This window comes from Hordeum vulgare, chromosome 6H (genome assembly GCF_904849725.1).
Source record: "Hordeum vulgare subsp. vulgare chromosome 6H, MorexV3_pseudomolecules_assembly, whole genome shotgun sequence".
NCBI classification, from domain to species: Eukaryota; Viridiplantae; Streptophyta; class Magnoliopsida; order Poales; family Poaceae; genus Hordeum; species Hordeum vulgare.
This window is the reverse complement of record NC_058523.1, coordinates 30,383,723-30,410,170: the sequence shown is the minus strand read 5'-3', so window position 1 is coordinate 30,410,170 and position 26,448 is coordinate 30,383,723. Positions and strand designations below refer to the sequence as shown.

At 45.7% G+C, this 26,448-nt stretch overlaps 1 protein-coding gene across 1 annotated transcript; it reads right to left on the bottom strand.

Moving 5' to 3' along the window:
* Nucleotides 1-9,411: 9,411 nt before the first annotated feature.
* LOC123406034 (L-gulonolactone oxidase 2-like) lies at nucleotides 9,412-17,668 on the bottom strand. The gene is made up of 2 exons (XM_045099536.1): nucleotides 16,573-17,668; nucleotides 9,412-10,697 (listed from the first exon to the last, which is right to left on the bottom strand). Exons 1-2 carry the CDS (start codon nucleotides 17,266-17,268, stop codon nucleotides 9,597-9,599), a joined length of 1,797 nt encoding a protein of 598 aa, XP_044955471.1. The 5' UTR covers nucleotides 17,269-17,668; the 3' UTR covers nucleotides 9,412-9,596.
* Between the last annotated feature and the right edge of the window lie 8,780 nt (nucleotides 17,669-26,448).

Genomic DNA, 26,448 nt, shown 5'->3' with positions numbered 1-26,448 from the left:
GTCGTGGTAGTGGACGAAGAGAATAGTGAGGTGCGGATGGCGCTGACCGGCCGATGAGAATGACGACTAATCATGTGCATTAGCGAGACACAAAACAAGAAAATATGTGGCATGACGGCTCATGCTTAACCCGCACATCCCGCATCGCGGTCAGCCGCGTAGCCCACATATCGTTCGCGGGCAGGATTACGGGACTGCGGGACGACCGCAACCCGTCCCACTTACACCCTTACTCCCTACTCTCCGGCGTCCCAGTTTTGGTGGGAGTGTTCATGAATACTACTCCTTCTTTACCTAAATAATTGTAGTTGGGAAGAACTATTTAGGTGTAGAGGAAGTAGAAAGCACTCCACCCCCTTTCCATTTCTTTCCCGTCGGTTGCCAAATCGGTAGGCCGAAAGGGTGGGAAATAACTCCAAGGAGCCAAGGGCGGGGGCGCTCTTCGCCATCAACATCATGGTTGCTTGTTGTCGCGTCCTCCTTCCCCTTGTTGTGTAGTTTTTTTAGAACCGGGCTTCTCCCCTTTCCATTATATGCGTAACGGAAATACATCGTTTTGCTCCGAAACCAGAAAGAAAGAGGGAAAGAGGGAGAAGCGAGCTCAGAGCAATGCTAGGAAACCCACCACCCTGCGCCTGTCATCAGGAACACAAGGCTATGGGGCGAAAACCTAGCATCACCCAAAACCGTACCACGATCAGTTCTACCCCAACAAGAACCAGGGGCCACCAGAACTACGACAGACCACGCAGGGCCGAAACAAAAGTAAACATCGCAGAACCCACAAAGGGGGGGGGGGAGGGAGCCAAACTTCTCTGCATCCGTCATCACCAGAACTTCACAGCCGAGTACATCACCATTCGTCCCAATTGTCGTTTCCCTCATTCAGATCACTGGGTTCTGGCATTGGAGGTCCACATAGCAGCAACATTTGTGAAGCATTTGCTTTCAGCATCTCAGCACCTTTTTTCATCACCTCAGTCAGCTCCGGTTTCTGCAAACCTGTCCAATATAATATGAAAGCACAAGCTGTGAAAACAATTTCAAACGGATTATTGATCCATTTCCTCTCAAAGGTAGCACGGTTGCGTGCCAGCCATATTGCCCAGCATATAGCAGCCAGTCCAATAGTATACATATCAGGATAAGAAGGCAAGAAAGAATTGATCCAAGCATAATATTGCCACATAGAATTAGGAACACATTCAGTACCCAGCATCGAGCCAACTGTCCTCCAGACAACTCTAGCAACAGGACAAAGAAACATTATATGTTGAGCAGATTCCATCTGATCACAGAAGGAACATGTGGGATCACCTTGCCAGTTTCTCTTTTTTAAATTGTCTCTCGTTAGGATAGCATCTTGGCACATCTGCCACATAAAAATTTGGATTTTCAAAGGTATCTTAGATCCCCAAATCCATTTATGATTTGACCCAGCCAAATTTCTTTCTAGCCAACGATACATAGACTTGGTAGTATACTCATGGGAACTATCCAATTTCCAATATATTTCATCATCTTTCTCCCTGTCCAACTTACTCATAACATAATTTTTGAGCTCATCCCATCTCATTTGCATATCACTGGTAAACCGTCTACGAAAAGAATTGCAAGGATTCATCGATTCTATTTTATTCACAGTATTATTTTGCTCAATGCAAATCTCAAAAAGATCAGGGAATTTATCTTTCATACTAAAATTGTCACCCAGATTATCAGACCAAAGGCTGGCAATATCACCCTTATTAACCCTGATTCCCCTCCCAGCCATATAATATTCCCTAACTTTCAAAAGTGCTTTCCAACAGGGGGAATCATTTGCTTTCTGTTTAACCAGCATAGCAGATGATTTTTTGAGATATTTAGCTCTCACTATGTCTTGCCACAACCCCTTCCTTTTCTCTAGTTTCCACTACCACTTTGTGAGCAAACTAATATTTTGTTTTCTCAGATCTTTAACACCAAGACCTCCTTTATTTTTAGATCTACATATTCTCCCCCATTTTACCATATGGTAACCTCTTTTATTACCATTACGACGCCAGAAAAACTTCCTTCTGGGCTAATCCCATTTCTCCAGGGTAGACTTATTGATAAAAAACATAGACATATAATAAGAGGGGATATGTGAAAGTACAACATTAACTTTGATGAGTCTGCCCCCACTGGACAGTGTTTCACTGATCTAGGATTCACCATGACTAACAAACTTGTCATCCACAAACATCCAGTCACAGCCCTTGAGACCAGCATAGCTGATAGGGACTCCCAAGTATTTAATAGGAAAGCTACCAATCTCACAGTTGAACATCTCAGAATATTTTCTCACAGTATCATCATCAACCCCTACTGAGAAAATTTCACTTTTTAAGAAATTAATCTTCAAACCTGACATGATCTCAAAGAGATATAACAGGAGTTTGATGTTCAATACTTCCCTAGGATTATCTTCGAAGCAAAGAATAGTATCATCTGCATATTGCAATATAGCAACCCCATGTTCAACCAAATCAGATGCCAACCCTTTAAAAATACCATTTTCCTGTGCATTAAGGACCATCTTGGTCAGGCAATCAACAGCTAGGTTAAACAAAAAAGGGGAGAGGGGGTCCCCCTGTCTCACACCTTTAGCACTTTGAAAATATTCCCCCACTTCATCATTCAGTTTCACACTAACTGTCCCTCCTACCAAAATGTTCTTAATCCAGCCCACCCACTTGGGATTAAAGTTTCTCTTAACATGGCATTCAAGCAAGAAGTTCCAGTTGACTTTATCATATGCCTTTTCAAAATCAAGTTTAAGCACAATCCCAGGTTTCTTACGACTATAAGAATAGTGCAAAATTTCATGGAGAGACATAATCCCATCCATAATATCTCTATCCTTAATAAATGCATTCTGGTGTCTACTGAACAAAGTATCAACAAAAGGTTCAAGCCTGATGGTAAGAACTTTAGTGATCAATTTATAAATGCATCTAAGCACACAAATGGGTGTGAACTACTGAATCTTATCCGCCCCAACCACTTTGGGTAACAAAGTAATAATCCCATAGTTGAGTCTCTCCACATCTAATTTATCGTCATAAAACCAATCAAAGAGCGTTCTCACATCATCTTTAACCACACCCCAGCAGCTTTGAAAGAATTCAATCGGAATATTATCAGGACCTGGAGCTTTATTATGTTTCATGGAAAATAAAGCATTCCTGATCTCTAGCTCTGAAAAAGGTCTAAGTAATATGAAATTGTCAATATCTCTTAATTTCTCTTGTTCTTTCCACATATTACTGTCAATCCCACACAAGTTCCCAGGAGCAGGGCCAAAAAGTTCCCTGTAGAAGTTTGTGGCATGTCTCAATAGATTCTTATTCCCTTCAATAACTACCCCATCAAAACAAAGAGATACAATAGTGTTTCTTCTCCTCCTCCCATTTACCATCCTATGAAAATAACCAGTTTTCATGAGATTTCTGTATCCAGGATATTTCCTCTTCCATCAAGAGATTATTCAATTCTACCTCAAGATCTACTTTCTTACTATATAATTCTGGTGATAAAGTATCAGTTTCTTGCAACATTTCCAAGTGACCAAGTTCCTCTCTCAGCCATTTTCTTCTCAGCCTTGCTTTACCAAAGTTATTTGAGCTCCATCCTTTGAATTTTTTCTTAAACCTCTTCAGTTTGATATTAATGATATCAATAGGATTCTTAGAATGGACAGGTTGCATCCAAATTTGTGCCACCAAGGGTAAGAATTCAGGATTCTGTAGCCAGTTCAAGTCAAATTTAAAACCCCTAGTCTTAATAGGAATAGGAATGTTATCTTCAGTATTTAAAATCAGGGGACAATGGTCTGAAGTTTCCCTCACAATTTTCCTGACAAAAGTGAAAGGGAAAAGATGTTCCCAGGAGCTAGACATAAGCACTCTATCCAGTTTCTCAAGTGTTGGAATATTCTGATTATTGGACCAGGTGTATTGGCCACCACCCATATCAACCTCTCTCAGAGAGAAAGTATTTATGATAGTATTAAAGAGATCCGAAGGATGACCCAATCTTACTCTCTTATTTTTTTCACTGGTAAATCTCAGGATATTAAAATCCCCCAATTACGTAAGGGCAAGTCACCTCCCTACACATATCAGCTAATTCAGTAAGAAACTCCATCTTATGTTCTTCATGAGCAGAACCATATACTGTCATAATGCAACACGTACCCCTTCTACATTTGTCCCAAATTTCAAGTCTCAGAATATATTTGCCAGCAGAACAGGTTTGAATATCAAAGTAGTTATTCCTAACTCCACAAATAATGCCACCAGATTTCCCTACAGTAGGAATCCAATTCCAACAAAAGTTATCTCCAGGATCAAATTTCCTCAAGAACTTAGAGGAAAAGTCCTTTTTCATTGTTTCTTGAATCCCCACAAAATCAAGATTGAAATCTCTAATCAGATCACTTAAATAGGTTGCCATACCTCTTTTTCCCATCCCCCTATAATTCCAGAATAGGCACATCATTTATTTTTATTTTTAGGGGATTGAGTTTTATTGCTAGGTTTACCAGGATCCATGGTCTTACCTGCAATTCCACTCAATTTTTGGTTTTGACTTCTAGTTATAGGTTTAGAAATCACCACATTAACTTTCTTTTTTTCTCTTTTTCTAGATGTGACACTTTTAAATCCTTCCTCATCTATATCTTCCTCATCCCCCCAGGTTGTGTTAAGATTAGAGGATTCCCCCGCAGCATTAGTAATCAACAACACCTCTTCTTGTTGTTTATCATCAGTATTAATTTTCTTAGCTATATTTGCTCTAGATTTCTCAAGTTCTCTAATAACATCAATAACAGTAAAGTCATCATCAGGGATATTCACTCCCATATGTGAAGCCATATTTATAATTTCCATATTGGATAGCACATCAAAAGAGTTTTCAGATATAGGTTCATTACCTTGTAGATTCCTCTTTCTTGCCATCTTCTCAGCCCTGGCACCAACATGTTCCAGATTGATCCCAATAGTCATTTTGCTGAATCTGGCCTGCACTTCTTCCAGAATAGAAGGAGTAGGCACAACATCCACATCTTCACAGGATTCCCCAGGGGATTGCACAAAGTAAGTTTGATCTTCCTTCTGATAGTTCTTATCATCATTTTTCATCTCAGTAACAGTTGGTTCTCCCACACAAGCATCCAAATAAGAGGAAAATTTTCTGTGAATCACAGGATTGGGAACAATCTGCATAGAGTTCACCACAATTTTCTCATAGGAGATACCCTCAGTAGACTTTTTTTCAATTTCTTTCATGTGACTTTCTTCTGCTTCAGCAGCCATAGAATCTATGAGCAACATATCATCCACATCCTCACTTTATTCATCAGATTGTGTTTCCTCACATTTTTCCTGATTCTGTGTCATCTCAGCTTTTTCCTGAATCGTGTCCAACTTTACACATCATATTTTTTCCTCCAGACATGCCAGAGGGAGCCGAAGACTCCCCCATAGTAGATGAAGAAACATTCTGCCCATCAGGTCTAATATTTTCATTGAACTTAGTTCTTTTTGGAGAGTTTCCCCCATCACCCTCCATTTGCACATTAATTTTTTCTTTAGGAGGATTTTTCACAAGGATCTTATCCACAGAGAAGAAGAAGTCATAAAAATGACCCCCCAAAACTCCTTCAGCAGATGCAGGGATATTTCCAGCATCTCTACAACCCAACTTAATTCTGACCGATTCAGGTCTGTTTATAGTAGCCTTATCTATTTCCAAAGTAACACCAACCAAGGAACCCACATATGCAATGTTTTTTTCATGTCTTTTATCTAAAGGAATATTTCTAACATTGACCCAAGCAATGTTAAGTATACCCTTGGCCCCCACAGATTCTGACCACTTCCTCAGATTAATAACAGCCCCACAGCTCTTCACATTCATACTTTCAGCAAAACAAGCTTTATCAACATCCCTAGGTGATGGAAATCTCATCACAAAAGTTTTTGGACCGATAGATCTAGCAGAACATCTCGAGTTGGTGTTTATATAAGCATTGAAAAATTCCTCAAGCTGCCTACCAGATGCTTGTCCCTCAACCACAGATATAACAATGAACCTATTCCTATCAGTATTCTGGTTCGGAGTGCTATGATCATGTATATAGAAAAAACCTTTCCCTCTAGCTTGGAATCCACACATCGGAGCCACACATTCCCAAGGCAGCACCGTGTTGCACACCGAGACCAAATGACCATGATTCCCACATCTACCACAAACAACACGAGGACAGAACGCAGGTAAATGGCCTGGATCCTTGCAAGTAACGCAAACCTCAGCACCACCCACTGGTGGGGCGGCGTTCCTCTTGCCAGGGGTGGGATGGCGACGGTCTTGAGCCTGGGGTTGCCTTCCACATGTTGCTCCAGCGATCGCGGTGTTGTTGCTGTTGTCGCCCCACTTCTCAGATCCGCGTGCGCCTCCTTGCTCCATCGCATCTGCGTCCCACCTCGCCTTGTCAGACGACCCATGGCGTGGATCAACGTTGGAGGAGCCGCCTTCGTCGTTGTCGCGCATTCACACCATGCTGCAGCCCCCGCCTCCACCACCACGCTCGCGACCACCGTCGCGACCAGAGCGACCACCACCACGCCCGAATCTCCCTTCCGCCGCTCCATCTCCTCGATTGAAGCGGCTGCCTCCATCGCGCCCTGCCATGGACTGCGTCCGCGGAGGCGAAGCAACCACCTGCGCGAACGACCTCTGATCCCCTCCCACCTTTCCTTCCCACCAGCCGAAAGTAGAGGAAACCCTAGGAGAGCTCCAGAAATGGCTGAAAAGGGAGTCGAGATCTAGATCGAAAGTGGATGTGGCGAGGGCGGCGCGGGGATGGTGGTGGGGGGTGGGGTGAGCGGATAAGTAGTCTCTCCCTCTCTCTTTCCTGTAGCATCGGGGCCCCCAAGTGTCTCGACCGCATCGGCCGGGCGCGTCGTGGGTTTGGGCCCGAGAACCCCTGGGTCGAGCGACCGGGGCGGTACATGGCCTCCACGCAAGGAGACGTGCACGCGCCCGATAGTCACTGCACGCTCGGATGGTGGCGCCGGCGAAGAGGATCGCTGCTCAGGCCGTATCGTCGCACCCGGGGAAGGAGACGATGACATAACTGTCCGTCTTCACACGCCATCCCTTGCTGTGTAGTTGATGGCGTGTGGCGCTGTGTGGAGCTGCAATGGTAAACGCCGAGCTATGGTGCTACGAGTGCGAGCACGGCGAGTTGCAACCGACCATGTCAGGAGAAGCAACAATGGACCGGGGTGGGAGGTTGCATCCGGCGAGGGGTTTTGATGAAATAATGGTGACATCGTATTAGAGATTGACGGCGCGAGATGCTGGAACCGGCTCGACCGTGAGTTGCAACCGCTTGGAGCTGCATCTGACAAGTGGTATCCTGAAACGGTTACGACATGATTCTATGATGGATGGCACGAGATGCAACCGGCTCGGTGATGCCGTGCCTGCTATGATGGACCGTGTTTGTATAAGTAAGTTATGATGCATTTGTGCCTTCTAGACCCTAGACATGACCCATCCTCGTAGGAGAGACCGGGCATAAACAGTACCATGATTTTTAATAGAAAAATGGTTCAAGATTTTTTGGTGCCCGGGTTCAAATGAACGGTGTTTTGGCGCCCGGGCTCAAATTCCAATTTTTTTGTGTTGCAAGATGCTCCTACGCAAACTCCGTGCAATTTTTTTTGTGAAGTTTGAGAATTTCAGATGTCTGAGAAACTATTGAAAATCACATTGTTCACGTTTGATTTTGTCTTTTTTGCCAGGAGCTCTTCGAATGTTCAAACTTTCCAAAATTTTGCACCGAGTTTATGCACAGGAGCATTTTGCACCACAAAAGAAAGTTGGAATTTTTTGAATTTTTTCCATCTTAAGTGGGGGTACTATTCATCGGACACATCTGAGCCCGGGCTCCAGCTTGAATTATCGTGAATTATGATCTTAACCATTAAAAAAGTGCACCATTATTTTTGGATTGATTATCATTAGAATGGTTGGGGGCGCTTTGCTGCATCGTTGGTGTTGTTGAATTTTTATATTATTATTTTACTCATTATGTTTCAAAAATATAAGGTGTATTTTTTTTTTGGAAGTCAGTTTTATTTAAGTTTGATAAAATTTATGGAGAATTATATAGATATCCATAGTACCAAATTGGTATCACGACGTTCAACGAAATAAATTTTCATATTATATATATTTAGTATTATGGATGTCGAAATACACCTTATATTTTAAAACTGAGAGTATATGATTTGGCAAGTAGGAGAGATGGAGTGCTTTTTTATAATGCGTTCTTCTGGTGGCCTTTCGCGGTGTGGTTTTATATTATCTGCTAATCAACATATATTTATATGAGAATTTTTTTTTGGATTGGACGGCGATCAATTTTTTGGTCTGCATGTACTATATATTTTTGCTTTAGCTTGCAAATGGAGTCTTGAACTAGCCGCAGCTTATGAAGTATGGACGGCGATCAAATTCAAGTTCGAGTAGGGTGATACCGTGATACTATCGAGCCTACTTTTTATGTAAGGGAAACTTTCCATCTGACAGGACAAAACCAATGAAACGAGTTGGTGTAGTGAAGGCCGGAAACTGAACTGAATATATAGATGCAATGCCTGTGACGTACTCCGTATTATATTTTTATGAAGGATACACGGTGATGAACGTCCAATCCAAACTAAAACATGATACAGTACACTCTAGTCTCCAGATTAAATCAGATTAAATACAACAAAGCATTCGGCCGCACAGCTGCTATCTATATCTATACCTATTAATAATAAAGAATATAAGTATTCTTAGTCCGTCATATTATTTTATAGAAACCTTCCTGATGTTTTTTAACATTAAACTCGTAGTATATATTGATTTTTTTAAATACTCATATCTTTTAAAAACCGTAACTTCAAATTTAACATATTATATATATAACTTGATTAGAAAAATATGTAGAATTTAAATATGATGTCATTTTACCTGTTAAACATTTAATACTATCTAGGGTGCAATCATAATAAATAAGTCATTATTCATTTTTTTTTCATACCGGTGCTCATCCGGATTGGGGATGAACACGTCAATAAAATTAGGATTGGAGATGAAACTGAAGGTCACTTGCTCAATTCTTTGTACGTATTAAATCTACATGCAAGCCGAGTTAAAATAAAAGACCTATGAAATTTTGAACTGCATTTTTGTAGGATAAGACCATCTTTGTTTGTGCCGTAACTACACATTCTTAGATTATAGACCATTATTTTATAAATTAAGAGCGTGTGATATTTCTTTCTCCCGTTACAACGCACGGGTCCTTTTGCTAGTGTACTCTAAAAAAATATAATAGCTTGTTTAGATCATTACTATGATGGAAGTATGTGTTACTGCTAACTGGAATTGTATAAATTCTAGCAGTTGGTGAGGTTCCGAATTCGACCCAATGTGTGGTTTGTGTCAAGCCCATCCTACCGTTCTTCCTGTAATTCAGATGGACGAGACGAGACGAGACGAGACGACTACACTTTGGTGCAGACCCTGGCATCCTTGTACACCTTGCCGGGCCGGCACACGTAGCCCTGCTCCGGCGCGCAGTGCGCGTCCCGCGAGCACACGCACATCCCTTCCAGCGCGCACCCTGGCGCGTCCCTCGTCGGCGCGCCGCCGACGCCGAGCATCATGTCGCTCCAGCCGCTGGAGAAGAGGCCGTCGGGGTCGTAGGCGTTCTTGACGCGCAGGAACCGGCGCATCCCGGGGTACTTGCTGGCCACGCCGGCGAAGGCGAGGTTGCGGTTCTTGCCCCAGTGCGGCAGGCCGCCGTACTTGAACAGCCCCATCTGCTCCATCTCCTCCAGGAAGTCCTCGTGGAGCCGCGCCCTCCGCGGGTCCCGGCTGCGGTAGTAGGTCATGTCGAAGTCCACCATGTCGTCCGGCTCCCCGGCCGCCGCCGCCGCCGGCTTCCCGAGGTGCGCCGTGGAGGACTTGACGTAGCGGATGAGGATGCCGTCGTAGAGCTCGAGCCCGCACAGCGCCTTCGGGTTCACGTCGCGCAGGCGCTGGACGTCCTGGACGAACGCGCCGGCGCGGCTCAGCGGCAGGCTGAAGGTGGTCTGGTGGAAGAAGCTGGAGTCGCGCACGCGCGGGTCCCAGGCGCACGCGGTCTGGAGCGCGTCCTCCGGCGCCGTCAGGCAGCCGCCCGACGCCTGCATCCGGTCCTGCCGCCCCACCACCGGGTAGCCGGTGAACAGCCCGCCGCTCCGCCGCGCCAGCCCGTAGCCGGCCACCGACAGCGCGGCGTGGGTCACCCTCGCGGTCAGGCACTTGCCGCCGCTGCCGCCGTTGCCCACCCGCTCCGACAGCTCCTCGGCCAGCCGGTTGGCCTGGATCACCGCGGACGAGGTGGGGCGGAAGCCGATGAAGTCGAGGACGCCGTCGCCGGAGGCGTTCATCGGCAGCCTGTCGTCGATGCGGTACACGGCGCGGCCGTGGCCAGGGTACCAGGCGATGTCGGCGAACTCGTGCTGGTACCCGAACTTGGTCACCTGCTCCGCCAGGTCGTTGTCGTCCCGCTCCGTGTACGTCGTCGAGCGCTTGAACAGAGGTTGTAGCGCCAGAGTTACCTGCAAACCATCGTACAGAATTTGTTGGACCTTGCACAAAATAGAAAGGACGTGACTAGACCTCAGTCCACTTAACTACTCCAGTCTTTTAAGATATTTCACTAGCAGTCTACATACGAAGCAAAATTAATGAATCTACACTATAAGCATGTCTATATACATCTGTATGTAGTCCACTAATGAGACCTCTTTAAAGACTTATATTTAGAAACAGAGAGAGTAAGTCTTAACCAAATGATAAAACATATACTTTAAAAAACAAGCAATAAGAAAAGGACGCTGCTACAAATCGGGTTGGCAGCCGTACGATCTGATGTTCCCAGCCGTATGATCGTACGCTTCCATGACAGCACCACACACCCGACTCCTTGGTTGCAGCGCTGTGATCGAGCCGGCGGCGCTCCATTGTAGCGTTGACACCGTCGAAGTTTCGGCGACCTCAGGCGTGCTTCACTGGAGCTCCGGCGCGCTTCATTGCAACTCCGACGTCTCCATTGCAACCCTGATGAACGACCTTCCGACATGATTCACTGCAGCTGCGACGATGCGCGGCGACGGAGCTCCAATAACCCGAAAAGTGCTCCAATGCAACTTCACCGCCGGCACAGAGCACACAGCACAAATGCAACTCCGCGCAGCGAGCTTCATGGCAGCACCTCGACGTGTGCCACCGGCGTTGCTTCACTGCGCCACGCCGACGCGGCGAGCTTCATGGCAGCACCTCGATGGCCACCGACGAAGCTTCAATAAGGTGCTGCCACCGCGCACGACGGTGCTCCATTGCAACCCCGATGAATGACCTTCCGACATGATTCACTGCAGCTGCAACGACGCGCGGCGACGGAGCTCCAATAACCCGAAAAGTGCTCCAATGCAACTTCACCGCCGGCACAGAGCACACAACACAATGCAACTCCGCGCAGCGAGCTCCATGGCAGCACCTCGACGTGTGCCACCGGCGGAGCTTCACTGCGCCATGTCGACGCGACGAGCTTCATGGCAGCACCTCGATGGCCACCGACGAAGCTTCAATAAGGTGCTGCCATCGCGCACGACGGTGCTCCATCACAACGCGACACCGGCGGACACTATTGCACCCCTGCAACACGCGCGCGGCGGCGTCGCCTCTTCCTCGCATCACATGAGAAGAGAGCCCCCATGGAGGGGAAAACGGAGGAAGAAGATGAGGATGGCGCGACTGGAGGAGAATGGATCAGAAAGGATAAGATGGAGGAAAAAGCGGTGGGACGGGAGGGGCACGTGTCGATGCCTCGAGGAGGCTTAAGCCGCGCTGTAATCAGCCGGTTGATTTTAATGCTTTTCCATAAGAAATGGGCAGTGCTCTGCGCCGGTGTACCGGTCAAAACTTTCAATCGGCCGCGCGCGGACCTCCCGAGCCGCCAGCTGCACGCGGGCCGCACCGTTAGATCTCCATGCAGCAAAATTTCTCGATGAAACAAATTTCGTCCACGATGCAACAATTTTCGTCCATGGTTGCAACAAAAATATAGTTGTAGCAAAAAATATCAACGTGGTCGTAACAAAAAACGAAGCTGATGATGCGTGGTAGCAAAACAAAATAAGGATTGTAGCAAAACAATCCGGTGAAATCGGGTTGCAACTCTGACGAACGTGTATGCAACCTTTTTTAGTGAACGGTTGCAGCAAAAAATGATACCGGTTGTAGCAAAAATTTACACGGTTGTAGCAAAAAACACATCGGTTGTAGGAAAAAATCCGACGAACTGAGGTTGCAACCAAACGTATATGCAGCTTTTTTTAGTGGACAAATGTAGCAAATTTTGACACCGGTTGTAGCAAATTTAAACGATCATCATAGGAGAAAATGTTGCATCGCCATACCCGCGGGTCGCGCGCGAGACGCATGGACAGCGAGCGACCGACGCGTTGCTTCCGCCGACGCGCCGAAGGAAAATGTTGTAAATTTTGCACGACTAAAACTAGATTAAGTTTCAGCCAATTGAAATTTAGCAATCCTGAAAAGGAAAAATAATAGTACTCCTACGTCTTTTAGGTATGAAGCTGTACAACTGCTGTGCTCCTACATACAGATTTAGGATGAACCAATCTGTGCTTGGATGGATGGATAGAAACGCTGGTATTCTCAGCTCATCAGGATTAAAGTTCTGATGCTCACATTATTTCTGAATTTATTTTAGGATTTTCGTCGATACACATTCAATGGAAGGAGACGTTTTCGTCGACGACCAGCCACGACGACTTCATAATCTTAAGGTAATATGCCGGTTCGGTCGAAGATATTCATAGAGATAGGGCATGTATGCGTATATTTATAAGGATGAGTAGATGCACATTTATATGAGCGCTTGTATCTGTATTATGTTATTTTTTTTTTTACAAATTTAGGTCTTCACGTGGACATTTCAAAACCAATAGGTACTTGTATGAATTGTACATTCATTTGGGAATCATATTGCCGTTCAGATTTACCTTTCAGATCCTCTTTTGATTCAAAGGATTTTTTAAGGATTCTAATCTTTAGGATTTTTTTCTTAGTGGGTCGTTCAATTCATAGGAATTTTTTCATAGAATTCACTTATAGTAATTTCCATAGGAATTTTTCATCTACTCTAACCTCATGTAACCTATGTTTCTTCTATACACATTCAAATGCTCATATCAATCCTAGCTACATGCCACTCTGTTCTTATGTTTTTTCTATTCCTACGTTTTACAAATCCTGCAAATCAAAGAGGCCCTCAATCTAGGGGATATGCTTATTGTTCTTAGAGCATATACAACAGTATTTAGCAAGTATGATCCCTAAATGCCCGTGGATGCGTCCGGTCAGTGGCCGAGCATGTCTATTTTGAGCTGCTGTTTTTTCGTCCGCGCATCCACACTTTTTATTATTTTTTTATATGTACGGTCATTTGCATGAGATTGATGGAGAAGAAGAGAGAGAAAGAATAGAATGAATAAAAAAGAGAAAAGGTGGTTCGGGATGGGGTCGCGTCCTACGTGGCGGACTGACCGAGTTTGTCCCTCTGTGTTCGTGAGCCCTCATATCGTTCTCAGATTTGAGATAGATATTAGGGATGCCGATTAGTCTGGGTGTTTAGAAAGGAAGTGAGGGGTCCAGTTGAGTTAAATTTTTCTGACCGGACACTGGGAGGGTATTTCGTACGTTTGAGAAAGATATAGGGGGTTCCGCTGTAGATGCTCTTACTTCTTTTTCTATACTTCAAGAACCGACACATACATGATATGACGCATGCACGAAGGAAAGAAATTACGCTAATACCAAAAAATGCGGAAACTCGTATGAAACATCACCACACAAACGTTCAATAAGAATAATCGTTCCTCGGCTTTCCTCATGTCGAAGTCGTTCATCGTTGTTGCGTCGACGACTCAGAGAATGGTGTGGATCTTAGAGCACTCGGTCTAGCGTGATTAGTGTTTATTCAAGGCGGCGACGACCTGCAAAGGGGGTGTTGTTGTGATATGCTTTTGTTCTCCAGTTACATCTCGGCATGTCTAAGCTCAGCCCGGTATGGCTCGTCGGAAAATTTGCGAGGTTTATGTCTCCCTCCTCCGTCTAGCAGAGAGTTGAGATTACTTCTGGCCCTTCTTAGTCTACATCGATGGTTTCCTGAGCGGCGATCTATCGGGTTCGTGGTCGTCGACATCTCTTGGTCTACATCGATGGTTTCTTGAGCGGCGATCTATCGAGTTCGTGGTCGTCGACATCTCTTGGTCTACATCGATGGTTTCCTGAGCGGCGATCTATCGAGTTCGTGGTCGTCGACATCTCTTGGTCTACATCGATGGTTTCCTGGTTGTCGCTTCTACAAGCTCATGTATGTCAATAAGGTTGCTCCGGTGAGAGCAGACCTTGACGCGGCAATGAGATTTGCTCACGGCACGCCACCGGTGAATGTAGAAGGAAGATGGTGATGATGTAGAAGGGCCAAATTTATTTAATATGTGACCTTTGCCCTTTGTACAAAAAAATAACCGACGTTGATGCGAGAGGGAGAGGGGGGGGGGGGGGGGTAGGGATAGAAATGGGAGGAATAAGGAGCACAAAAAAGAGACGTGGATGTTTTTTTTTGCGAGTGATGTGGAGATGTGGAGGATGCTGGTGGAGCATCAGTCCACCTCTGCACCTCTGCATCATATAAATGTACCTTTATATAAGGTACATTTGATTTTTTTAAAGTCAAATGAATACATGTTTGATCAAGTTTTAAATTTTTTTATCAATGTCCTCAATGGAAAGTTTATATCATTCGATCCATCATGAAAAGTAGTTTCATATTTTGTCTATTATGTATTGCATATGTTGTTATTTTACTCTACAATCTTAGTCTGACTTGCACAGAAATAAATACATCTTATATTCGAGGGAGTATTTGTGTTCACGTAGGCACTTGCTTGTGGGTTTGGCCATGAATCGATCGATTTTTGGATTGTATTCAAAACTAGCACAAGTGTTAATTATGGTCCGTTAATAAATACTCCCTCCGTCCCAAAATAAGTGTCTTAAGCTTAGTATAACTTTATACTAGAGTTAGTTTAAAGTTGAGACAGTTATTTTGGGACAGAGGGAGTACTATACAAAATGTGAGATAAAATCTCATAAGTTACCCTAAACTTTTATGTACCAAAAAAAGTTGTCCTAAACTTTACAATAACATATGTATGTAGTGGACAACAACCCTCTCTGTGTACTGCCTGAACTACCTATCTCCCATTTCATTCTATTAATATTTTTTATTGTGAATCATTCGTCGTTTAAGTGCAAGTGTCGGTCCAAAAAAATAATAATAGAGTAAAAGTATAAACTTTGCATGATGTCGGCACGTGAAGGCAAGCCAGACACTACACACAGCATGTTTGTCTACAGTACCTTGTTCCAAAGGTGTCCTTTTAAGTGTAAACTATAATGCCAAAAACATTTAAAGTGACATGATTGCGACACACCCCCAGCCTGTGCGCTGCATGTTTGTACTTTTTCACGAATCATGTTTTGCACTCCAAGTATCATCGATCGACCGGCGCTTTCTTGAGCCCTAAATTACCTACTCATCGACATTTCGCTCTAAAATACATTCCCATGATCAGCATACATTCAATGTTGCATCAAGTACGTACGTGCATGCGTGCATGGTTGAACTGCTACTGTATATAGATGGAGTAGCACCCAATAATACATGTCTACCTCTAATATACTCCCCCTGTTCCTAAATATAAGTCTTTTTTAGAGATTTCACTAATAGACTACATATAAATGTATATAGACATATTTTAGAGGCTAGATTCATTCATTTTGTTTCGTATGTAGACCTCTAGTGAAATCTCTTAAAAGACTTATATTTAGGAACGGAGGAAGTACATGTCAGCTCAGTTAACGTAAGTAATACTTTCCCCGTCTCAAAATAAATGTCTTAAGCTTCGTACAACTTTGCATTAAAGTTAGTATAAAGTTGAGACAGTTATTTTGGGACAGAGGGAATATTAATAATGTTAATCAAACGTATGTATCATTGAGGTTAATGCAAGTCAAGGACTAGATCGGAGACATTATTAATAGTATAGTACTATCATATACTTCATCCGTTCCTAAATATAGGTCTTTTTACATACGGAATAAAATGAGTGAACCTATACTCTAAAGTATATCTATATATATCTCTATGTAGTCTTTCTAGTGAAACCTCTTACAAGACTTATATTTAGGGACGGATGGAGTGTATGACTAAGACAGTGTGACCTGTGAACAAACATATGCTGAAATACTTAGGGCCGCTGATGTAAATGTACTACCTCGCGTCATCATAGTATGTATGTATGTACCCCTAGAACATAGGGTGTAAGATTACCTTACCTGAGAGACGACACCCAGGACGCCGAGGGAGACCTTGGCGGCGTCCAGCTCCGGGTCGGCGGCCGCGAGCACGCGCACCTTCGCGTAGCCCTCGGCGGCGGGCGCGGGCGTGACGATGCGCATCCCGACGACGTACTCGTGGACGGCGCTGCCCTTGCCCCAGAGCGAGCTGCCGTGGGCGCCGGTGCCGAGCATGCCGCCCACCGTGAGCCCCCACCAGTAGGGCGCGTAGGGCAGCGCGAGCCCGGCGGCGCCGGCGGCAGCGACGAGCTCCCGCAGCGTGACGCCGCTCTCCACCTTGATCTCCGACCTGGCCGCGTCCACGGCCACGACGCGGTTCAGCCACCGGGTGCTGATGGCCAGGCCCCGCCCGTCGCCGGAGCCGGGGCACGCCAGCGGCGGCATGCTGTGGGCGTACCTCGTGGTCACCTTCATCTTGGTCTTGGCGGCCGTGGCGTTCGCCACCGCGCGCACCAGCTCCGCCTCCGTGGTAGGGTAGGCCACGGCGGCCGCGCGGCACGTGGACCGGTCCGGGAACACGCCGTAGGCCGTCGAGAAGGTGCAGTCGGCCGTGCCGCCGCCCGACGAGCACTGCACCGGGTCCGCCGGGGGGCTCGCGGCCGCCCGGTGAGCTCCCGGCGCGGTCAGTATCACGACGAGGAGGAGGAGAACGACCGGCCGCTGCACTGGACTCATCTTGGTTTACGTGTGGCCAACGACGTCCGTGGCTGCTATATGACGACCACTTGGAGCACTGTACCCTACATGTGGTATTGTAGGATGGGCTATGTATGCAACGAATTAGCTAGCTACGATGAGAAGACGAGTGAAGAAATGAGATGGATGGAGTTGGGTTCATTATTCTAGTAGTCAGCACACATGCATGGTTGTATGAAAGTTGCTGGAGGTAACATGCATGCGCCAAAGAAAAGCACATCTGCTAGTACCTTTTCTTGATGTGAAATTCCTTGATGCAGATTTGAACAGGTTGGACTTTGCTTTAGTGGGTGTACATGAGTGCACTAGTTCCGTAACAAAAATTAGCGTGCAATGCAATGAAGGAAACTAGCCAGTGCAAGGCATGGTTCCACTTCTTCCTTGAAAGGAATGCCTTCCAAGTGGATTGTTGCACCATGCCTATGCCTATGCTTGCTCGGTGGACAATTAGCTAGATAAGACTTGAAGCATTATCTCCTTCATGTGGCGTAGCTGCACGCGCGCATACACATGCATGTGTAAGGATCCACCGGCTTCTTGCTGGGTGCACTGGACGTACGTACGTACGTGTGGATTTTTAGATGGTTATATATTACAGCAAAATATAACCTTTTAAACATTCGCGGACGCGTCCGGTCAGTAACCGAGAATGTCTTTCATCCATACTTTTTGATTGTTTTCTCCGGTCACTTACACGTAATTGATGGAAAAGAAGAAAGAAAAAAAAGGTGGTCTAGGGCGGTGTCGCGTCCTACGTGGCCTACTGACCTGACGCGTCCGTAAGCCATTATATCATCCTCATATTTGTTCTTAATATAAAGGTTCACGGACAATTCAAACGTATAAAGATGATATAAGAGGTCTGGCTGTGTTTTTTTATCCTTCTTTCTTCTGTTCGGTTATTGACCGGATGCGTCTGCAGCCGTATGAAAGATCGTTTGACCCGTTGGATTGTAGATGTTTTAATATGTCAAAGCTGGGGTTGAAGTGCTCGGGTGCACGCCTCGCCGCGCGCCGGCCGGTGGTGGACTGGTGGATATGATTGTGGTCTCGGTGGATTGGTCATTTCGATCTATATTGCTGCCGGATCTGCCGGTGTTGGTGTGGTCGTGCGCGGCCACCTGTTTGTTGGGCACTTTTATCAGTGCTTCCTGCAGATTCTTTTGATCATGGTTGGATTGGTGGTGAAGCTTTTGAGGCGGGGTGGAGCTGGTCAGGCACCGACAGTAGGGCCGGTTGTGGTGTAGTGAGACTGTGAAAAACCACTACATAAAAGGCCGTGAACAAGATCGATGCACATGTTATTCATCACCTCGGCCGCATGGCCGTGGAGTCACCGGCGGACCTAGAAAGTATTTGAAGCGGGGCCCATCCGAAATTGCACCTAGGCCTTTGGTTCAAAACCCATCAAAATTCTAAAATTCTCATGAGTCATGCATGCATGGCTGTGTGTGGAGCAAAGTAAGACTAATGTTTAGTTCCATGTCGTTAATTGAAAGAAAGTTGCACCACCTTATAGCATCTCCACTTGCCCCCCCCCCCCCCCCCCCCAAAAAAAAGAGGCCCCTTCAGGACCACTTTATTGCTTCGGCGGTAAGAAAACGTCCCGATCGTGCCTCCAACTCCTTACTTTTTGTTGGATTTGGGAAGAATTAGAGCCGGCACTCGCTTGTCAAACTCAACCCATCGAGGGGCACTCGGGGGGCCTTCGACGCTATCTTTTTGCATGCAAATAGCCTACCGTCAATCGCCCATCCCCTTTCTCTCAAGTCTGTCTCCCCTCTCTCTCTTTTTTTTTCTGCATGCAAATGGCACACCATCAGTCGCCCATCGTCCATCTGGTGGTTGGGAGTGCAACGACTGCAAAAAGGTTCGCCCCCAGAGCAAAAATTTACGCTGGGATAACCCCAACCGGCCCAAAATAACGCCTCCCGAGGGGCTCAACGGTTGAAGATGCTCTTATAAGGTGAGCTCTTCTAGCATTTGTACGAGCATGAGAAGAGGAGACTTACACGCATGCTCCTCCTCGCTCGCCATGTCGTGTGATTGAGCCGAGTTCATACCTACGAAAGAGGGGCGATCAGGTTTTTAGGGAGCACACTCGCGCGACTGCTGGCAGCAACTTCTTCCCCGATCTCGGAAACCTCTTCATCAACGACATGGGCGACAATATCAACGCCAACAGTTCTGCTCCCGCCGCACTGTATGCAATTTCGCCTTCTCTATTTAGGTCATGCTAGAATTTATATTTCTAGTCAATGTCATATATTCGATCTATTCATCTACTATACTAGTTTGCATGATTAGCTTAGTCTCTGTTACTATCGTCATGATTTATTTACTGTTTATTTAGATTAAATCTTGTAGTAATTTTCTCCTATACTCAACAATCCAAAAACCTGATTATAGGCAATTTACTCCAAGTGATTTTGCTGCGCATCTGAAGTCGCCCACCTTCAAGAGGGTGCAATATAAGAGGTGGCACACGAGATCAGTCTACTGGTTTTAAACCATGTACTGCTATGACGCCACCAAGGGCAAACCTGAGGGCGATCTTAATCAAGCACTGCATGAAGCTTTTGAGAAGATCGATACCCTCTTCAAGGACGCCTTCTGAGTGTTCTTGATGATTCCATTGTGGATTCGTATATGTCATTTGACATCACCAAATACATATGGACTGCGCTCGAGGTCAAGTTTGGGGAGTCGGATGCTCACAACGAATTGTACGTCATGGAGCAATTCTATGACTACAAGATGACTGATCAGGTTTTTGGATTGTTGAGCCGAGCCTAAATCATACCTACGCGTTTATTTTGGCCGGTCAAGGACAGAGAGTACATGGTGTCTACTTCGCAACTTTATTCTTGTAGACGTTGTTGGGCCAAGTGCAGAGTTTTGTAGGACACAACAAATTTCCCTCAAGTGGGTGATCTAAGATTTATCAATCCGTGGGAGGTGTAGGATGAAGACAGTCTCTCTCAAACAACCCTGCAATCAAATACAAAAAATCTCTTGTGTTCCCAACACACCCAACACAATGTGAATTTGTATAGCTAGGTGCACTAGTTCGGCGAAGAGATGGTGATATAAGTGTAGTATGGATAGTAGATATATGTTTTTGTAGTATGCAAATAAATATCAAGATATCAAGTGACAAAAGTGAGCATAAACGATGTTGCAGTGCTTGGAAGTAAGGTCTAAGGTTCATACTTTCACTAGCTAGTGCAATCTCTCAACAATGCTAACATAATAGAATCATATGATCATACCTCAACGTGCAACAAAGAATTACTCCAAAGTTCATAAGTACCGGAGAACATAATATAAAAAAATTGTAGGTAGTAGAACCACCTCAAAGCTATTCTTTCTGATCAATCCGTTCAGCTATTCCTATAAGTGTCACAAACAGCCCTAGAGTTTATACTAGAATAACACCTATGATACACATAAATCAATCATAATGTCACCTAGATACTCCAATGTCACCTCAAGTATTCGTGGGTTAATTATTCGACATGCATCAAACAATTTCAGATTCAGCATATTCAATCCAACACAAATAACTTCAAAGAGTACTCCAAAATTTCTATCGGAGAACGTAGGACAAGAATGTGTATCAACCCATATGCATAGATTACCCATTGTCACCATGGGAATCTGCAATTTGAGTACCAAAACATATATCAAGTGAATAAATAAAACACGCCATTGTCAACAAGGGGTATCCACACACAAGACATACAGCAAGTGATCTCAAATCCAATATTCAATCCGATATAACAAAATCTCAAAGGGAAAGATTCAATTCACGACATCAAGATAGCAAGGAACAAACACCATATGATCCAACTATATTAACAAAGCCCGTGATACATCAAGATCATGACATCTCAAGAACATGGTAGAAAAGAGATCAATCACATAGCTACTGGTACATACCATCAGCCCCAAGGGTGAGCTACTCTCTCCTCGTCATGCATGGACACCGTCGGGATGATGAAGATGTTGGAAATATGCCCTAGAGGCAATAATAATTAGTTATTATTATATTTCTTTATTCATGATAATCGTTTATTATCCATTCTATAATTGTATTGATTGGAAACACAATACTTGTGTGGATACATAGACATAACATTGTCCCTAGTAAGCCTCTAGTTGACTAGCTCGTTGATCAAAGATGGTCAAGGTTTCCTGGCCATAGGCAAGTGTTGTTACTTGATAACGGGATCACATCATTAGGAGAATCATGTGATGGACTAGACCCAAACTAATAGACGTAGCATGTTGATCGTGTCATTTTGTTGCTACTGTTTTCTGCGTGTCAAGTATTTGTTCCTATGACCATGAGATCATATAACTCACTCACACCGGAGGAATGCTTTGTGTGTATCAAACGTCGCAACGTAACTGGGTGACTATAAAGATGCTTTACAGGTATCTCCGAAGGTGTTCGTTGAGTTAGTATGGATCGAGACTGGGAATTGTCACTCCGTGTGATGGAGAGGTATCTCGGGGCCCACTCGGTAATACAAAATCACGCATAAGCCTTGCAAGCGATGTGACTTAGTGTAAGTTGCGGGATTTTGTATTACGGAACGAGTAAAGAGACTTGCCGGTAAACGAGATTGAAATAGGTATGCGGATACTGACGATCGAATCTCGGGCAAGTAACATACCGAAGGACAAAGGGAATGACATACGGGATTATATGAATCCTTGGCACTGAGGTTCAAACGACAAGATCTTCGTAGAATATGTAGGATCCAATATGGGCATCCAGGTCCCGCTATTGGATATTGACCGAGGAGTCACTCGAGTCATGTCTACATAGTTCTCGAACCCGCAGGGTCTGCACACTTAAGGTTCGACGTTGTTTTATGTGTATTTGAGTTATATGGTTGGTTACCGAATGTTGTTCGGAGTCCCGGATGAGATCACGGATGTCACGAGGGTTTCCGGAATGGTCCGGAAACGAAGATTGATATATAGGATGACCTCATTTGATTACCGGAAGGTTTTCGGAGTTACCGGGAATGTACCAGGAATGACGAATGGGTTCCGGATGTTCACCGGGGGGGGGGGGGGAGCCCACTCCGGGGAAGCCCATAGGCCTTGGGGGTGGCGCACCAGCCCTTGGTGGGCTGGTGGGACAGCCCAAGAAGGTCCTATGCGCTAAGGATAGAAAATCAAAGAGAAAGAAAAAAAAGAAGGAGGTGGGAAAGGAGAGAAGGACTCCACTTTCCAATCCTAGTTGGACTAGGATTGGAGGAGGACTCCTCCTCCCTTGGTGGCGCAGCCCTTGGGGCTCCTTGAGGCTCAAGGCAAGCCTCCCCTCCCTCCTCCTATATATATGGAGCAATTAGGGCTGATTTGAGAAAACTTTTCAAGGCAGCCCGACCACATACCTCCACGGTTTTACCTCTAGATCGCGTCTCTGCGGAGCTCGGGCGGAGCCCTGCCGAGATTAGATCATCACCAACCTCCGGAGCGCCGTCACGCTGCCGGAGAACTCATCTACCTCTCCGTCTCTCTTGCTGGATCAAGAAGGCCGAGATCATCGTCGAGCTGTACGTGTGCTGAACGCGGAGGTGCTGTCCGTTCGGCACTAGATCGTGGGACGGATCGCGGGGCGGATCGAGGGACGTGAGTGTTGGAAATATGCCCTATAGGCAATAATAAAATGGTTATTATCATATTTCCTTGTTCATGATAATCGTCTATCGTTCATGCTATAATTGTATTAACAGGAAACACTAATACATGTGTGAATGAATAGATCACAATGTGTCCCTAGCAAGTCTCTAGTTAGCTAGCTCGTTAGTCAATAGATGATCATGATTTCCTGATCATGGACATTGGATGTCATTGATAACGGGATCACATCATTGGGAGAATGATGTGGTGGACAAGACCCAATCCTAAGCCTAGCACTAGATCGTATTGTTCGTATGCTAATGCTTTTCTAATGTCAAGTATCTTTTCCTTCGACCGTGAGATTGTGCAACTCCCGGATACCGTAGGAGTGCTTTGGGTGTATCAAACGTCACAACGTAACTGGGTGACTATAAAGGTGCACTGCGGGTACCTCCGAAAGTGTCTGTTGGGTTGGCACGAATCGAGATCGGGATTTGTCACTCCGTGTGACGGAGAGGTATCTCTGGGCCCACTCGGTAGAACATCATCATGAGCTCAATGTGACTAAGGAGTTAGTCACACGATGACGTGCTACGGAACGAGTAAAGAGACTTACCGGTAACGAGATTGAACAAGGTATAGGTATACCGACGATCGAATCTCGGGCAAGTTCTATACTGACAGACAAAGGGAATCGTATACGGGATTGATTGAATCCTTGACATCGTGGTTCATCCGATGAGATCATCGTGGAGCTAGTGGGAGCCACCATGGGTATCCAGACCCCGCTGATGGTTATTGGCCAGAGAGGTGTCTCGGTCATGTCTGCCTGTCTCCCGAACCCGTAGGGTCTACACACTTAAGGTTCGATGACGCTAGGGTTATAGGGAATTGTTATACGAGATTACCGAAAGTTGTTCGGAGTCCCGGATGAGATCCAGGACGTCACGAGGAGCTCCGGAATGGTCCGGAGGTAAAGATTGATATATAGGACGGATGGTTTCGGAGACCGGAAGTGTTTCGGGCATCACCGGTAACGTACCGGGACCACCGGGACCACCGAAGGGGGGCTGCGACCCCAAGAGGTAAGATGGGCTAAAGGGGGTGGGAACCAGCCCCTAGTTGGGCTGGTGCGCCTCCCCACTCAGCCCATGGCGCAGGGGAAAGAAAAAGTGGGGGGAACCCTAACTCAGGTGGGCCTTAGGCCCACCAGAGGGGTGCGCCACCCCCTCCTCCCCATCTGGCCGCCACAAACCCCATCTGGGAGGGCTGCCGCACCCCCTAGGGTGGTAACCCTAGGGGTGGCACCCCCTCTCCCCTTCCCCTATATATAGTGGGCACTTTTGGCCTTTGGAGGACACAGTTTTCCCTCTCCCTCGGCGCAGCCCTGCACTTCTTCCTCCTCCTCTCTGCCGGCGCTTGGCGAAGCCCTGCCGAGAGACCTCGTCTCTCCACCAACACCACGCCGTCGTGTTGCTGGTCTTCTTCCCCAACCTCTCCCTCCTCCTTGCTGGATCAAGGTGCGGGAGACGTCACCGGGCTGCACGTGTGTTGAACGCGGAGGTGCCGTTGTTCGGCACTAGATCGGAATCGCTGCGAGTACGACTCCATCAACCGCGTTCTAGCAAACGCTTCCGCTTAGCGATCTTCAAAGGTACGAAGATGCTCTTACCCCTCTCTCGTTGCTGGTCTCTCCATAGGAAGATCTGAACATGCGTAGGAAATTTTTTGAATTTATGCTACGTTTACCAACAGTGGCATCCGAGCCAGGTTTCCTATGCGTAGATTCTATGCACGAGTAGAACCCAAAAGTTGTGGGTGATGGTTTGTCAATTTGCTTGCCGTTACTAGTCTTATTCTTTTCCGGCGGTATTGTGGGATGAAGCGGCCCGGACCGACCTTACACGTACGCTTACGTGAGACTGGTTCCACTGACAGACATGCACATCGTGCATAAAGGTGGCTAGCGGGTGTCTGTCTCTCCTACTCTAGTCGGATTGGATTTGATGAAAAGGGTCCTTATGAAGGGTAAATAGCTTTGGCATATCATCGTTGTGGCTGTCACGTAGGTAAGAAGGCGTTCTTGCTAAGAAACCCAAATCAGCCACGTAAAACTTGCAACAACAATTAGAGGACGTCTAACTTGTTTTTGCAGGGTTTGACATGTGATGTGATATGGCCAAAGTTGTGATGTTGCATGTATGATGTATGAGATGATCATGTTATTGTAATAGGTTTCACGACTTGCATGTCGATGAGTATGACAACCGGCAGGAGCCATAGGAGTTGTCTTAATTTATTGTATGAGATGCAACGCCATGTGCTTGCTACTTTTACTTCATTGCTAACGGTTAGCCATAGTAGTAGTGATAGTAGTAGTTGGCGTGACGACTTCACGAAGACACGATGATGGAGATCATGATGATGGAGATCATGGTGTCACGCCGGTGACGATGATGATCATGCGATGCCTGAAGATGGAGATCGAATGAGCAAAGATGATAATGGCCATATCATGTCACTATATGATTGCATTGTGATGTTTATCATGTTTTACATCTTATTGTTTAAAACGACGGTAGCATAATAAGATGATCCCTCCTAAAATTTTGAGAACGTATTCCCCTAAGTGTGCACCGTTGCGAAGGTTCGTTGTCTCGAAGCACCACGTGATGATCGGGTGTGATAGATTCTAACGTTCGCATACAACGGGTGTAAGCCAGATTTACACACGCAAAACACTTAGGTTGACTCGACGAGCTTAGCATGTACAGACATGACCTCGAATATAAGAGACCGAAAGGTCGAACATGAGTCGTATGGTTGAATACGATCAGCATGAAGTTGCTCACCATGGTAACTAGTCCGTCTCACGTGATGATCGGACACGGGTTAGTCAACATGGATCATGTATCACTTAGATGACTAGAGGGATGTCGATTTAAGTGGGAGTTCATACTTAATTTGATTAAATGAACTTAATTGTCATGAACTTAGTCTAAAAGTTGTCTTTATAAATATTGTAGATGTCCAACGTCAACCTCAACTTCAACGCATTCCTAGAGAAAAACAAGCTGAAAGATGATGGTAGCAACTATGCGGACTGGGTTCGCAACCTGAAGCTCATCCTTGAAGCAGCTAAAAAGGCTTATGTCCTTAATGCGCCGCTAGGTGACCCTCCCGCTCCCGCAGCAGCGCAGGACATTCTAAACGTCTGGCAAGCGCGAAGTGATGACTACTCTCTGGTCAGGTGTGGCATGTTATACAGTTTAGAAACGGGGCTCCAAAGACGTTTTGAGCAACACGGGGCATATGAGATGTTCCAAGAGCTGAAGCTAGTGTTTCAAGCTCATGCCCGTGTCGAGAGATATGAAGTCTCCGACAAGTTCTTCAGCTGTAAGATGGAGGAGAACAGTTCTGTCAGTGAGCACATACTCAAAATGTCTGGGTTACACGGTCGTCTGACTTCACTTGGAGTCGAACTTCCGGATGATGCTATCATTGACAGAATCCTCCAGT

Bases quoted from the DNA above. Each gene is read 5' to 3' on its own strand.
- LOC123406034 (XM_045099536.1), bottom strand. From the start codon at position 17,268: ATGAGTCCAGTGCAGCGGCCGGTCGTTCTCCTCCTCCTCGTCGTGATA. The intron at 10,698-16,572 runs GTAAGGTAATCT...GATGGTTTGCAG, and splicing joins TCCTGGGTGTCGTCTCTCAG to GTAACTCTGGCGCTACAACC.